The sequence below is a fragment of the Populus nigra genome, chromosome 13 (genome assembly GCF_951802175.1).
Source record: "Populus nigra chromosome 13, ddPopNigr1.1, whole genome shotgun sequence".
Taxonomy (NCBI): Eukaryota; Viridiplantae; Streptophyta; class Magnoliopsida; order Malpighiales; family Salicaceae; genus Populus; species Populus nigra.
The window spans coordinates 845,273-861,123 of NC_084864.1; the positions used below are offsets into that span (position 1 = coordinate 845,273).

General features: G+C 32.2%; 1 protein-coding gene across 3 annotated transcripts; it reads right to left on the minus strand.

The window, feature by feature from the left end:
• Positions 1 to 1,977: 1,977 nt before the first annotated feature.
• LOC133671398 (ADP,ATP carrier protein 3, mitochondrial-like) lies at positions 1,978 to 5,075 on the minus strand. Of its 3 annotated transcripts, none has more exons than XM_062092161.1 (4): positions 4,936 to 5,075; positions 3,347 to 3,836; positions 2,857 to 3,228; positions 1,978 to 2,509 (listed from the first exon to the last, which is right to left on the minus strand). In XM_062092161.1, exons 2-4 carry the CDS (start codon positions 3,815 to 3,817, stop codon positions 2,210 to 2,212), a joined length of 1,143 nt encoding a protein of 380 aa, XP_061948145.1. In that variant the 5' UTR covers positions 3,818 to 3,836; positions 4,936 to 5,075; the 3' UTR covers positions 1,978 to 2,209. The 3 variants fall into 3 exon arrangements, with proteins under 3 accessions (XP_061948145.1, XP_061948144.1, XP_061948146.1); XM_062092160.1 differs by having other exon boundaries at positions 4,867 to 5,067; XM_062092162.1 differs by having other exon boundaries at positions 4,978 to 5,055.
• Between the last annotated feature and the right edge of the window lie 10,776 nt (positions 5,076 to 15,851).

Here is a 15,851-nt window from a genome sequence, read left to right on the forward strand (position 1 = left end):
TCTATCAAATTTGATCCTCATTATTTTGATTGTTACTTATTTTATTTGAAATTATTTATGAAATGTTAATTATTATTATTTTACTTTCTTCATCTTTTAATTTTTAATTTTTTAAATTTGATCTCTATTATTTTGATTATTTTTTATTTTATTTGAGATAATTTATGAAATTATATATTTTTTTTCAATTTCATTCTCGTTCAACCTTTTAATTTGTAAGATTTGTTTCTCATTATTTTAATAAACTTGTAAAAAATAAAACATTAATAAGTTATTTTCCAGCTCATTTTTCATGACATAAGCAAATAGTGGAAAATATTTTCCAACTTATTTTCCATTACACTACCAAACATTAAAAAATAATTTACTTTTAAAAAAAAAACTACTTTTCAGCAAACAAACGACGCCTAAGATATTACTCTTAAGCAAAGCCCTTGAAGTAGAAGGGTCAACTTTCAAAAAGATTTTATTAAAAAATATGAATTAAATATTATTTTGAAAAAAAAAAGTTAATAGATTCTAACCGAGTTTTTAATTATATCAAACTAGATTTTTTTTTAATTTAAATTGATTTCAATCTTCAATCAATTATGACTCGCGTTAACTCACCGAACCACCTTAAATTTAGAGCTAAGGTAGATACTAACAATTTATGGCTGAAAGTTCCATAAACTAACAATTTGTGGCTGAAAGTTCCATAACCTGTACACGATCAAAGGAATTGACTGCAAAAAATAAGAGTACCAAACCCTAATCCTCCGCTGAAAACGTTCTAATTCATTGAATGAATGAGAAACTCCCATCAAATTTCTGCTGCAACTGCATCTTATACGAGACCAGCACGCCCAAGAACCATACTGAAATTCTTCCCATTAAATAAGCACTAGGTTCTTCCTAGATTTCTACCCAATGGGAATCAAAAGTTTTTGGAACATCATGCTGACCATAACCACAAACTGGTAAGAGTAAAATTCTGCATCAATCCCAAACAAGATCACGCTAGCGACACAGCCAGGGGAAGCTCAACAAAATCTGCAGCAGTGGCATTGAAGCAGGCACCGATCATCCTTTGAATAACTTTTTTCAGTAAAAGGATGGCAAAACATAATAGATTTCCACAGGACACTTTCCTTCCAAAAACAAAGCGCATTTGTGAGAATATTATCTAACTATTTCCATTAGAGGTGTTCAAAAAAACAAATTAATTAATTAATTAAACTGAAAAAATCAAACTGGAAGAAAAAAATCATTGAAACCGATTTAAAAACCAGAAAAACCACTTTGTTCGATTCAGTTTTAGTTCTAAGAAATTAAAACTAATTAAACCGACTTAAAAAAGAAGAAGGTATAAATAAAAACTTGATCTAATTCTAAAATATTTCTCTTTTGATTATTGTTTCTGTTGTCCCTCCCCTTTCCCACCCTCTTTCGTTTTCTCCTGTGACTCGTTTCTCTATCTCTCTGACTTGTTTCTCTGTCTTTTTTTCTCGATGTTCTCTTGCAAAGTTAGATATTGCGCTTCAACGTTACAAAGTAAAGAGTGGGTTAAAGGATTTACCTTTTTGTTTTCACAACAAAACAAGTTGGAGCAGTTCCTATTACAAGGTAAAGGCTCTGCATCCTGAATTTAAAATTTCAGAGTAATAAACCATTTGAAATCTTGTATTTCTGGGTTTGTTGTTTTGTTCTCTGTGATTATTTAATATTTATTGTTGGATTTAAGAGAAAATAGCGTGATGGTGCTTGTTTGATTTGCTGTACTGGACTAAGTTATCTGTAAATTTTATTTTCTTGTTGGTATAATTTTCTCCTGGTGTAACTTTAATAGAGCTATCAGTTTTTCTGGTTTTTAAAGTAAATAAACCGAACCAGACCAAATCAAACCAGTTTTGAACTGATTTTCAGTTTGTTCCAGGCTAAATTTTTCAGAAATTACAGCTTCCAGTTTGGTTAGATTTTTTTGCCTGAACCAGCCCAGACTCTGAACTCCCCTGATTCTCATCATGACACAAACAAACATCGTTTAAGCTGAACCACTAATTACAACACTCAAAATCGAAGATGGTCCAGACTACATATTTTTATACGAAATCCCAAGAGAGCACTAACATTCCTCGAAAAAATATTCGAAGTTGGGAAAAGAACCCTAACAAAAGCATTAACTTTTATCATCATCGTCGTCTTCATGGCTGCAGTATCACCAATCATATTAGCCGCCGCCGCCAGATCCATATTTCTTGCCAAAGACAATGACCTGCAGCTTGTCATATCCAGCAAGCACACCAGCACCTGCCACTGCACGCAGAATGTTTGCACCAGCACCCTTGAAGAGTGATTTAGGTCCTTCATTCTTGATGATCTGTTTAAATGCATCCAACGAGCTCTTATACTTTACGGCTTCTCCTGAAGTCATCATCATCCTTCTACGGACTGTATCAATGGGGTAAGAGGCCAACCCCGCACCTATTGTAATTCCCCATCCTAACATGAAACTTGCAAAGAAACTATCCTGTAGAGACCAAACAAAGCAATATTAACGATTTGATCATGTTAAATTTCATAAAATATAGGAGAATCAACATAGGCCCACATAAAAAAATTAAGATAGCTCAATTTGACTTTGTTTGATCAAACGGTGGTAAATACAAGACAGCAGTTTTACACGTACAATACTTAGCACATGGTAGCATAAATCCACAAGATAAGTAGTCCATTTCATGTTGCATTTTGTGCCGCCAACATAGTTGGTCGTGATCAAACACCATATTTTTCGTGTAAAACCATTAACAGGAAAGAAGACTTGAAAGCGGGAGAAAAGAGATTGACAGAGATGCAATAAGAAAACATGGCACATACCTGCAAATCACCAACCAAAACCACAGGCTTAAGAGAATCGTACATTCCAAAGTAGAGCCCACGGTACACAATAATTCCAACACATGATATGTTAAATCCACGATAAAGTCCAGCAACACCATCGGACTGGAGGGTTTTCTTATAAACATCAATCAACCCATTAAACTGCCTCCCGCCACCCTTTTTAGCTGCCTTTGCATCATTAGCCAAACGAGTACGGGCATAATCCAAGGAGTAAACAAATAGAAGAGATGAAGCACCAGCAGCTCCACCAGACGCCAAGTTCCCAGCAAACCACTTCCAATAGCCATCCCTTTCCTTCTTGAAATTAAACAACCTCTTGAAGTAATCTTTGAATGCAAAGTTCAGGGCCTGGTATTTCATGTGTACAAAGGTGTCAAGTGATATACACAATGCCACAGTCAAGCACAGCTATTAAAACTATTAAAAAGGAGAGAAAAAAACTCAAGAAATTTTGAAGTGAAATGACCTGGGTGGGGAAGTATCTGATAACATTAGCAGTGTTGCCTCTCCAAAGAGCAAGGATGCCCTCCTCCTTGATGGTTCTGGCAAAGCAGTCAGTGATACCCTTGTATGGTTCAGATAATCGACCAGCCTTGATCATTTCATCCTGATTTTGAATCAAGAGTTTAACCCGCTCAATTGGAGCAGCAGCTGTCTTTGAAACAGCAGCTGACACTCCTCCCATGAGAAAATCAATCATAAATCCTTTAGCACCTTTCTCGGATGGTGCTTCAGCAAATATTGGGGAAACATGTGGCACAAGTGCCAGACCAGTTCCCTGAATTGCAGGATGCAAATGGCCATGGAAACCATTAGAGAGTGCACCACTAGTCATGTTATAATTCCTGGTGTGCAAGTTTGAGGAAAGCTTTGAAATGAGAGATGACTGCCCATGTATATTCCTGAAAACCGATGGATTCCCAGATCCATCCGCCATGTTTACTCAAGATGGTGATCTGAACATAAGGTAAAAAAAACAAAAAAAAAATTGTTAGGCTTCAAAAGCAGCTTTCTTAGCACATTTTCACAATGCAAAAATATGAACCCACACAAGTACACGTTAATCCAACAGAGAACCATGATCGCCATTACAAATCTACTTAACTTTCACCTAACAACAACACAAAGCATCAAAAAAATAAAACCATACCACATGAATCAGGAACTACAACCATTCAAACACTAGAAAACAAGCAATTGCCTTACTCACAATTTGAGTGTCAACAAAGACCTCATTTCCAACATAATCCAAAGTTAGCAATCATTTCTCGCTATCGAGCATGCCTTAGTTTAGACAGAAGCTTTGGGTAGTGCCTATGCAGAATGGGCCATTATCATTGTCGAAGACACCTTTTTCCATACCCTGTTTCGTCTATTGGAGCTATTGAACTAGACTGAAGTGGGGAACTTCCTCAAGCATGTGAGACCTCCAAGTTTTGGGTGTTCATTATTCCCAACATAACCCAATCTTAGAAACGACCAATACAGCTAAAACCTACAATTTGAATGTCAAAAACCATCTCATTTCCAACATAATCCAATCTTAGAAACGACTAAAACAGCTAAAAACCACAATTTGGATGTCAAAACCCATCTCATTTCCGACATAATCCAACGTTAGTAACGACTAAAACAGATAAAACCCAAAATTTGAATGTTAAAACCCATCTCATTTCCAACATAATCCAACGTTAGCAACGACTAAAACAGCTAAAAACCACAATTTGAATGTCAAAACTCATCTCATTTCCAACATAATCCAACGTTAGTGACAACTAAAACAACCAAAACCTACAATTTGAGTGTCAAAACCTAAGCCATTTCTAACATAATCTAATGCTACTAACAAGTCAACATAAAAAAAGGCAAAAAAAAAATCCAATCTAAACAGATAAGAAAAACAGCTAAAACATAAAACAAATACTTCAAATTTTCTTTCAGTTTCTCAGTAACCAAACAGAAAAGAAAAGAAAGAGGCAGAAAAACCTGAGTGAAAACAGTAACTGCCTCCTGATACTAAAGCAGATAGGTTTTTCTAATATTGGTCCTTTATACCTGAGAGCAAGAAAAGTTTCTAGGGTTTTTCTATTAAATTACCACCTTGACCTTTTTCCTGCCCATCTCTCTCTGCCTCTTCATTTCTGTTTGACCCTGACACTGTCACTGCAGTGTAGAAACTCCATTGGTGCGAAGTCAAGGGAGTTTCATATTTTGTGGGCTTTATGCCTTATTTAAAGCAGGGTTTTTAAAGGCCCAATAATGAATTTTCTTTTTAAGGAAAAAAAATGGTTCAAGGGAAATGAAGGAAATATAGTTATATTTATTTGAGCATGTTGAAAAAAAATATAAAGAAAAATGATTTTTTGAAGATATTATGAAAAAAATTTATATTTTATTTTATTTTCTTAGCTTCTCTAAATAGAAAATATTTGTGTATCATAAAGGAAAATTAAAAATTTATTTTCTCATTTTCCCTTCCTTCCTTTCTTTTTTTTATTCTTAATTTTACCATCAAAATTATAGTTTTAAAACTCGGATTAACCCGTGCAAGTCAACCCTAGGCTTGAATTGTCCACGTTGAAGAAAAAATATAAATGCAACTCGGTTGACATGAACATTAGCCCATTGAATCTCTTTTAAAAAAAAATTAGTCAAAACAACATCATTTTGATTTTTTAAAAACAATTGGGATCCACCCTCCTAATTCAAACAAAGAAGATTGACTTAATTTATTTTCCATTCTTTTATTTCCCCTACTTTTCTTCAAAATATATATGATGTTAATCTTAATTTATGACACACAAGTTAATCCAGAAATAATTTTTACTTTCCATCTAAGAATACTCTTTATCAATAAAATAAAAAAAATCATTGAAAAAACCATGTTGATGATTCAGCTTTTCATCAATCGATTTGATTTGCATGTTATAATTTTAGGCTTAATTTAAATAAAGAATAAGAGATATAAGATATTTGGTGGATGAACTAATTGATTGAGAATGATATGCTGAGATCTTATCAAAAAGCAGTTGGTGTTGAAGGCCAGTCACCATTTGTTTTTGCATTTGAAATTATATTTAGTTATGTTTTAAAAGTATTTTTTACTTGAAAATACATCAAAAAAAATACCTTTTTTAATGGTTTTTATGTACTGATGTAAAAAATAAATAAAAAATCTAAAGAGAAAATTCATTTTCATGTATTTTCAAGGAAAAATCACTTTTGAAATGAATCCTGCACCATAATATAAAGCACACACTAAGGCTATATGATGTGACCTAGCTTTAGATAGTCATTTAGTGTCCATGTTGTGGATTAATTAAAGAAATTTGCTCATGCTTCCATGTTAATTTTGCATATTGCATTAAGGCTATATGACATTTCCATCAAATATTAGTTTAGTCGTTATTAAGTTAGTCCCCTTATATGTGTTTAGCATCAACCTCAAATTAATAAACGTATGAGCTCAAAAGAAAGGATAGAAACATGCCTAAAACAATCATATCTAAAGTTATGTTTGGTTAGTCTTTTGATATATAAGGAATAAAAATATGTTTGATTACAGAGACAGAGTCGAAAACATAACAATAAATTGGTCTTCATAGTTTTGAAATATTTTTTTTTGTTTCAAAACATAAAAGACAAGGGACATATTTTCTATGTCCCAGCTATCTCATTTTTTTTTATCTCAAAATAATAACCAAACACTATTTAATATACCGAATTAAAAAAATTATAAGATGTTTTTACAAACTTTGTTATTAAGCAAACAACATTTACATTTATTTAAGAATTGTGATTTCTAGCTTTGGAAACTTATTAGTTATTTGAATACATTTATTTACCTAATAATCACATATAAGCATTATTTCTTTCTTAGATAGCATGTTAATGTTTGCAAGAATGCTCTAGCATTATGATTATATATGTTTTAACTGATTAATTCATAAGAAAGTAAGATTTTAGAATAAACAAGGAACCAAATAGTTTACAAGAGATGGATATGCGAATTATATTCTACCTTCTAGCATGAGTTTAGCTATGTTGTATATAAATAAGAAAAGTATCTAAAGGAATGGTCCAAGAAAGGCACCAAGTAGAACACAAAAGGAGCATTTTCTTAGCCAACAACTCATTTAGTTTCTTTTAGAAGTTTATCATTAGAGTGAAAGTAATCATCAACTTGGAGGTCTTGTTTTTTGTTTTTTTACCACCAATTTCAGCATGATCCAATCTATTTAAGATTTTTAGAGGTTAAAGGAATCTATAGTCCCCATCACTATTTTGAAAAACGAGTGAATTTAGGGAATAACCCAGAATTGGGTTATGACAACTATGAATAGGAACAATCTCGCACTCAATGATATAAGACACACCTAATTCTCCAAACCAACTACTTGCCATCATCAACCCCATTAAACCTTACCATGTTTCAATCTCTTTTTGTCCATTCTAATAATCAGTCCCACTCACCCTATATAACCAATATCATCTCACCACATCACCAAGCTATCAACACTTCTCACCTACCAAATCACTATCACTCTGCATGAAAAACCAAGCATCATGTCTAACATTTATAAAAGTACATATATGAAGGTTAGATTCACCAATCGAATAACTCAAGAACACTAAAACCTATTAGTTTGTCCAAATGGCAAGATGTTATGTGTTGATAGTCATGTGGAGAAGGTCCTTTAGGTGTAACAGATCATTGTTTAATAGCAAAACATTGTTCCGTTTAAAAATCAAAATGGTACACAAAACCTAACACATTGCACACACAATTTAACAACAATTTTCACCCTTCATTAAAGCCTTCCCTATGTACAACAAAACAAAACCATGCTTAAATGGGAAAAGAGGTAGAAAAAAAGAGTAAGAGAAACTATAAAAATAAAGTTTGTGGTTATGGTCTTAGGCTCTTGTCTCTAACTCCTTTTGGCTTTCTTATTCTTAATTACAACTACTATAGTTCCCACCTAAAGTATATGTTTTTTCTCTTTTTTTTTCTTTCTTTGGACCTTCACTTTTTAAAACTAATTTTTCTTTTTTATTTCTAAAAAATGGAAGGTAAATTGAAGCAAATTAGGATGGTGATGGGAAGGGTAATAATAAAGAAGGAAAGTGTTAATGAGTCATCGAATGATAAGGGGTATAAGAAAAACAAGGTTGAATTTATAAAAGATGAATTTTTTGAAAGGAACAGGAAAAAAATAATGGTGGTTACTAGTGGTTGTGGTAGTGTAAGAAAGGTGTTAGATGGTGGTGAAGGGATGAGGTGTTGTCAAGTAGAGAATTGTATAGTTGATTTGACTTATGCAAAGCAATATCACAATAAGCATAAGGTTTTTGAATACATACCAAAGGCCCAGGTTATGCTTGTAACTGGAAATAGGCAGAGGTTTTGCCAGCAATATAGCAAGCTGGAATTGAGCAACCATTTTATTTTCTTGTCATTGTTTTTTTCATGAATATCTAGAAAAATATTGATTTTTATGTTTAATTGTGGCCAATAATATTGAAAAAAATTTATATATTGTTGTTTTAATAAATAATTGTATAGTTTTAAGTGTCCTCTCTCTCTCTCTCTCACACACACACACATATTTTATTTACACTAACTTAACTGTGTGAAAGAAGAAATGACAAAAGAACAAAAAAAAACACATTCATAGGGTTTGTCACATATATGTGGCATCGGAGCGATATTCATATAGCTTATCACACATGTGCGGTGTCATGACGATCGTCCTCCTGAACAAGGATCTTTGTAGTGATGAGTGGAAAGAACAAGGAACTCTTGTCTTTTATTAGTAAAAAAAAAAAGGATAGAGTCGCCACCTAGTATTTTGGTTACTAGAAACCCTAATTGGTCTCGAAATCTTGATAAAGGAATTGATTGTGTATAGGAAAGATGTATACCTCATCGTACATCTTACTTAAGGTAAGCTGCATTGTTTCTCTATCTGATATAAACTAAAACACTGTTGTATTTTCTAATTGTTGATTTGTCTAATAATTAAAGTCGATCCATCATAATAGAGCAGACCATAACTTTAAGGGTCAGGTCTAGCCATTATAGAGTCAAAACATGAAAAAAAAGTTTTTCTTTTTAATATTGAAATATGTCTTACATATAAGTTTATAATGTCGTATATTAAAAGAAATAAAATTTATTTTTGGGGTTTTTGAAATGTAGACCAAATTCTCAAAACTTTAATAAACTAGTTATTAAATTCAAAAATAGATGCAAAGATATCAACAAAACTATTTTTCTTGAATTTTGATATTTAAAGATGCTAAATGATGCCACGTGTTTATTATTATTATTATTATTTATGCAAATATGGTTTTTTTAGAGAATTAGCCATATACAATTAAAAACATAAAGAACAATTTTTTTTATTATTTGTTTTTTAATAAAACCAAAAAAATATACAACTCATGTAAACAAACATAGATACACCCAACCTATGACATGAACTAATTTAGCCTAAAAGAAACAAAGGAAACATACCATGTTAGGCCCATATAATCAAACAAAAAGCATACCATGTTCATCCCCTCCCCTATGTAAAAACCCAAAACAACAATGTTCTTCCGGGAGTGTGAAGAATCTCTGCAGCTATGTCATGAAAAAAAAAAGGAGGAGCTAATAAAATTCAAGTTGAAAATTTATTAGAAAGCATGTGAGCAGTAGACTAGAGAAAAGAAATAGACAAGCTAGACATTTCCCTTTATCACATGCATCCAATGACATTTAAACCAAATCCTTGAGTTTACTCCCTACTGTCCAAAAATCCATCATGTGCAGGGTTTCCTTAAAGGCTAAGATTTCATTCATGCACAGACTAGTAAGAGGAAGCTAAAAGACCTTAGGTCGCGATCCATGCTTAACCTTTACTTACCATGATAGAGGATAAAAAAAAATAAAAGAAAAGGGTTGTTGGTCCTTAAGATTCCTATTTCTTGATAGGTTCCTTATAACTCACAAAGCAATAAAATCGTAGTGAATACATATCATAGTGAGCACGGACCAAGAGGAGCATTTTTATTATAATGAACTAAGGCGTGAAAAGAAAGAAAAGGAAAAGGAAAAAGAAGCAGAAGTTTTTGTACCTTTGAATGCAAGAGGGATGTTAACATGAAATTGGACTTATTTTACCTTTTAGATCTTGAGGTTTAGATTGAGTGATATTGTTGATTAAGGCTACCAACACCGTGACAAGTCTCAGCTAGTGTGAAGTGGTAAGGATAAGAAAAGAGAGTTAAAGACGTTATTGGTGCAGAGTTTGGAGCTGTCAGCTTGCTACCAGTTGAAGGCTGAAACTAAAGCTCTGTTGTTGTGATTCAGTTACTGGAGAGGATTGAGGACATGAAACCTCTTCTAGCAATGGAAACTTCTGCTAGACTAAAATTGACCCTCTACTAGTGATGAGAACTTCTGCTGAACTAAAGCTAATCCTTCACTTAGTAATGGCATGATTTTATAGGTGGTGCAAAGAAGTTAAAATCATTGGAAAAAGAAATTGTCATGGCTGTTGTTTGAAGGTCCTTCTCTATTGCTGGAATAATTGAAGATGAGATAAAGGCTGAAGAAAATACTTCAAGAACGTTCTTGGTACACCACCGTGATTGAGAAGAAATTTTTGTTGTCAAAGTTGCTCATTGTTATAGCTGTTGGAGTGGCTGAAACCATAACCACTACTACTCATAAGTGAGAAGATGATGGATGCTGGTATTGGAAAATAGATGAGCATGGTAAAGTTTTTTGTCAGGGGCTGAATATTGAGCTAAGAGATAATGTTTATGACAATGCTTTTTTTTCTCTCTGGGCTGCTTGAGTTAGGGTTTTATGGGATTTTTATAGGAGAAATGGAGAGGTTCTAAAGTTTATGGGTTAATGGGATCTCAATCCTTGATGTTAAAGAATAGATCTTAGTCATTCATTAAAGCTAAAGATAAAAATTTATTCTGCTCTACAACTGACAAAGGAAAAACATAAGGCTGTTTTTGCAGGCAACACAATATTAGGTGGTGTTTTCGACATAAAATCTACAAGTATTTTTAGTACAATAAAAGCTGGAATTTTAGCTTAGATTTAAGTATAAGTACCAAAGTGTATGTTAAAACAAGATTTGTGTGGTGTGGTGCAAAGATAAGGGAGAAATTAGGGTTAAAAAGTAGGTACTTAGACATCTTTTCTTTTGTTTTTGGGAAGATGATAATGAATAGTAAAATTATAATCTTTTTTAATTTGGTCCCTAAACCTTTGGAACTTTGCAATGGAGCCTTCAATCAATCATAATCTTCTGAACTCCTTACAATTTCACCTTAGCCTTATTTAATTGAACATTTAAATTCTAGTGTTTTTTACAAACTAGTCCTTAGTTTTGGATTTTTCAAGGTGATCCTCAATTGAATTACATACTTCAAATTTCTTTTAATTAAGACCATGAATGTACCAAATTAGCCTTTCAAAGTTTCAATTGTGTCCTATAATCTTTTAATCTTTGTGAATTAATCTGAATTAAGCCTCTAAACTTGATTTTTCTTCAATTGAGTCCTTGATTGAATCCGCAAAACCCACTAGAAGTTTAATTAAGTCCTTAAACTTAAATTAATTCTTTCAATTTTTGCCCAATTGACTTTTAAACTTAGTTTTTGCTTCAATTAAGTCCTTAAAAAAGTCAATTAAACTTGTTAGAAGTTTAATTATGTCCTTAAACTTAATCGATTCTTTCAATTTTGGTCGTGATTGGTCTCAACCTCAATTTTCTTTCTTTCTTCATCCCATCGTGTTGAAATCTTCTAATCTAGCTATTGTTCTGGTATTTTGGTCTTTTACAGCTTAAAATCTTTTCTCCTTGTGTACCAAGAATATTTTTAATTTTTGATATTTTTGGATTTTTTAATATGTATTTTTCTAAAATAATTTTAGAAAATCCAAAATTATATTATGACGGATCCCAACTTGGTTTCCAAGTAATTGGGAGTTTTAGACTTCTTGTTATGTCCTAATTATTGTTTAATGTATAGACTTTGATAAAGTAGTCTCGTGTTCTTTTCTCTTTGTTTCCCTTCTTGCTAAAACTTGGGTAACTGGTTAGGGTTGTCAAAGTTAATTGTTATTGATCATCTATTTTCCCTTAGCTGTGATTTGATTTAACAAGAAAATAAGCTATTTTTGGAATAATATTGATGGTGAGCTCTCTTTATCTCTAGTTATTTCCAAAAAAAAAAAACATTTGGATTTAATAGTTTTCTTAATTAAACTAATTTAGTAATTAATAAGGGGAGAACCTCAAATGTATTGACTTCATAACTTTGTTAGGTGAAAAAAAGATAGTGGTAGAACAAGATAATTGAGCAACTATTAAAAAATAATTTCAAAACAATTAGTTTGTCTTAGTCTATTAAAATATTTGTGTTTACTTAGGGTTTTAGGATAATATTTTATTATATGAGTAGATCCCTATTGAAAGGTTATGGTAAGAGCAAGAAGATTAGATTTTCTTTTTACCTGTATTAATATCCAAGCGATTCTATCAATTTGGACTTTTTATTGTAGGATTCTAGTCAACTTTAATTAATCTTAATGTCATGTCTTCTTGTTCTTATAATTGAAAGATTCCATGATCTTGAAAGATTCCATGATCTTGTTTTGTCTAGCATATTGCAGGATTCTAGCTATGGATTTTATCACAACTATTCTTTATGTTTAAATTGAAATTATTTATTAATAAAGATAGAATCTACTGTTTTTGCTCCCTTATTTTATGAAGTTTTCAGCACTTTTCCCTTGTGTTCTTGTTTCATATTAGTTAACACGGACTCACATATGTACATACATGTTAAGTATCTTAATCAAATTACATATATCTGCATGAATTACAAATTTATAATGTTTTTGACCTTTCTAATGTTATAGATCATCAAGATGTATCTTAATTGAGGATGGTTGTGATGCAGATGGTTTGTGGATAACTTGATGAAATGGAAAAATTAAGATAATTATCCAAGAAAATACCAATTATCAGCCAAACCGATTATTCCTTCTCTTATGTCATCCTAAGGATGTAGTGATAGTGATACTCTTTCCTATATTTATTATTTATTTAATACCCTGTTTTTAGGTTAAACACCTGTTGATGTCATATCGTGACAATCATATGTGGTGGTAGGGTTACTAGTTATGGCATTAGGTATATGTTATTGTGTGGCTTAATAAAAACATTAGGTTTTGTCTGAATGCTTTTTAATAGAAAGTTCCTTCCATTATATCAAACCAAATAGCAAAATACATCTCTAATTACAAGGCTGATTTCTAGCTCTAACCTAGCTAAATATAGAAACCATATATACAACTATATAATTAGAACCTTATAATTAATATGGCCTTAAATAATGCCAACCTATATCTGACTGATACCCCTTTTAAATTGATGTTGGTCGATCAAAAAGCATCAATTTACCAACCAGAAATTGATGGTGTTGTCAGGTTATAGCCTTGGCAAATATGTTGGCAAGCTGAAGATTAGTGGAAACATGCAGAAAGTGATGATCCAGGTATCCACAACTTCTCGAATAGAATGACAGTTTACTTCAAAGTGTTTCATACACTCATAAAAAATAAGATTAACCCCAATTTAATGGCACTTGTGTTGTTGTCATAAAGAAGAGTGGGGTTGAAGGGAGAGAAACCGAGCTCAATTAATAGACCATATAACTAAATAATCTCAAAACAAGCAACAGACATAGCATGATATTCGGATTCTATAGAGGTCCGGACACATACACTACTTCTTACTATTTCAAAAGATCAAAGATTCATCAAGAAACATGCATCATCTAGTAATAGAACAATGAGTATTAAGACATCCAGCCCAATCAACATCACTAAATGCAATAAAGCGAAGGGAAGTACAGGTAAGAAAGAACAACTCATGGCTAGGTGAGCCTCTGAGATATTGAATGATATGATGAATAGAAGCTAAATGGATATAACATGGAGATTGCATAACTGGCTAACATGTCAAATCATAAAAGAGATATCATGAAATGTGATCATTAAATAATCCAACTCTCAACTAGTTGATGAAAAGCAATGGGATCAAGAAGGAGGTCGTTTTTCTCATGATGATATTTCATGTTAACCTTCAAAAGAGTATCCATAGATGAGGTATCCTAAAAACTTGCCAAAGTAATCAAACATTGTGTATATTTATGTTGATTCAGGAATTTACCAGAGGGATCAGTGAGAGCCTATAACCCTAAGAAGAATGTTAGTAGATCAAGATCCTTCATATAAAACGAGGCATGAAGATGCTATTGGAGATGGGTAATCAAATTGGAATCTATCCCAGTAATAAAAATATCATTAGTATAGACAATGAGAAGAATAATACTCGTAGATGTTTTATAAAGAAACAAGAAAGAGTCATACTTGTTTTGCTGGGAAAAAAATTGAAGCAAGGTGGCTTGATATTTATCAAATTAAGCTTGAGGAGCCTGTTTTAGTCCATATAAAGAGTGCTTCAATTTATAGACATCAAAGGAAGAGTTGGAGATTAGACTATGAGGTAGTGTCATGTAAGCTTTCTCTTTGAGATCACCATGAGAAAACGTGTTTTTGATATCTATTTTATGAAACAGCCAACCTTGTGAAGCAATAATCAAAATAATAGTCTGTATTGTAGTCATCTTAGCAACCAGAGCAAAACTATCCTCATAGTCCACCCTATATTCTTGTTTGTTATCAAGAGTAACAAATTGTGCTTTATATCAATCCAAAGTCCCATTAGAACAATGTTTGATCGAATAAACCCACCTATAACCATTAGCTTTAACAATTGTTGGGCAAGGACAACATCTCATGTATGATTATCTTAAGAGCACGAAGCTTATCTACCATGGCCTCCCACCAATATTCATGCTTAATTGCCTTAAAATAACATGTAAGAATTGGAATAGATGATAGAGTAGCTTGAAATGATGTAGGAGAAAATCCATATTGATCAAAAGGATGGAGAGTCTGGTAGAATGATGAGGAATAGGGCTAGAATCCAGCTCAATCATGGAAAGCATCATTTGAATAGGTTAGATAGCGGGTCAGACTCAAGAAGAGACAAAGTTAGGCAACATCTTTCATACACAATTCTAGGCTTGAAACATTCAGGAATAAAAGGCAAGTCATCAAAGTATATAAGAACAGGTATCTCAGACACAGAGGCAACATGAATGGGAAAAAGATATTGATTTTTAAAGAAAATAACATGACGAGATATATAAAATCTATTAGATCATGGATTGTAGCAAACATAACCTTTGTGAGAAATATTATAACTATAAAAGCACATCTAACATATTGAACAAATAATTTATGGTGTTTATGAAAAGGCAAATGAACAAAACGAACACCACCAAAGGTATGCATGTCAAGATAACAAGGATGTTATTAATAAAGATGATAATAAAGAGTCTTAAACTTCAAAACACTAAAGGGTAATCTATTAATTAGATGGACTATCATGGATACAACTTCAACCTAGATTTTAATGGAAACAAAATATTCAAGCAATAATATATAAGTAACATCTAGCAAATGATGATTTTTACGTTCAATAACATCATTTTATTAATATGTATAGGTACAAAAACATTGGGAGGCAATGCCTTTTTGGTTAAGAAACTCATGAAATTCATAAGACATATATTCCTCGCATGATTCAAACCTTAACACTTTAATACCAGAAGAAAATTGAGTTCCAACATAAGGAACATATCGTTAAAAGATAGAAAATACCTCAGATTTAGAACGAAGAAAACAAATCTAGGTATATTTGTTGTAATCATCGATGAATGTAACAAAGTATTTATAATTCGCACGAGATATAACTGAAGAAATACCCATATGTCACCATGAAGCAAATCAAAATATTTTTAACATAAGTGCTATGAGAAGGAAA

What these genes read in the sequence shown, in the direction of transcription:
- LOC133671398 (XM_062092161.1), bottom strand. Translation starts at nt 3,817, where the DNA reads ATGGCGGATGGATCTGGGAATCCATCGGTTTTCAGGAATATACATGGG. An exon ending in TCAGATACTTCCCCACCCAG is followed by an intron (nt 3,229 to 3,346) that starts GTCATTTCACTT and finishes ATGAAATACCAG; the next exon opens with GCCCTGAACTTTGCATTCAA. An exon ending in TTTTGGTTGGTGATTTGCAG is followed by an intron (nt 2,510 to 2,856) that starts GTATGTGCCATG and finishes TGGTCTCTACAG; the next exon opens with GATAGTTTCTTTGCAAGTTT.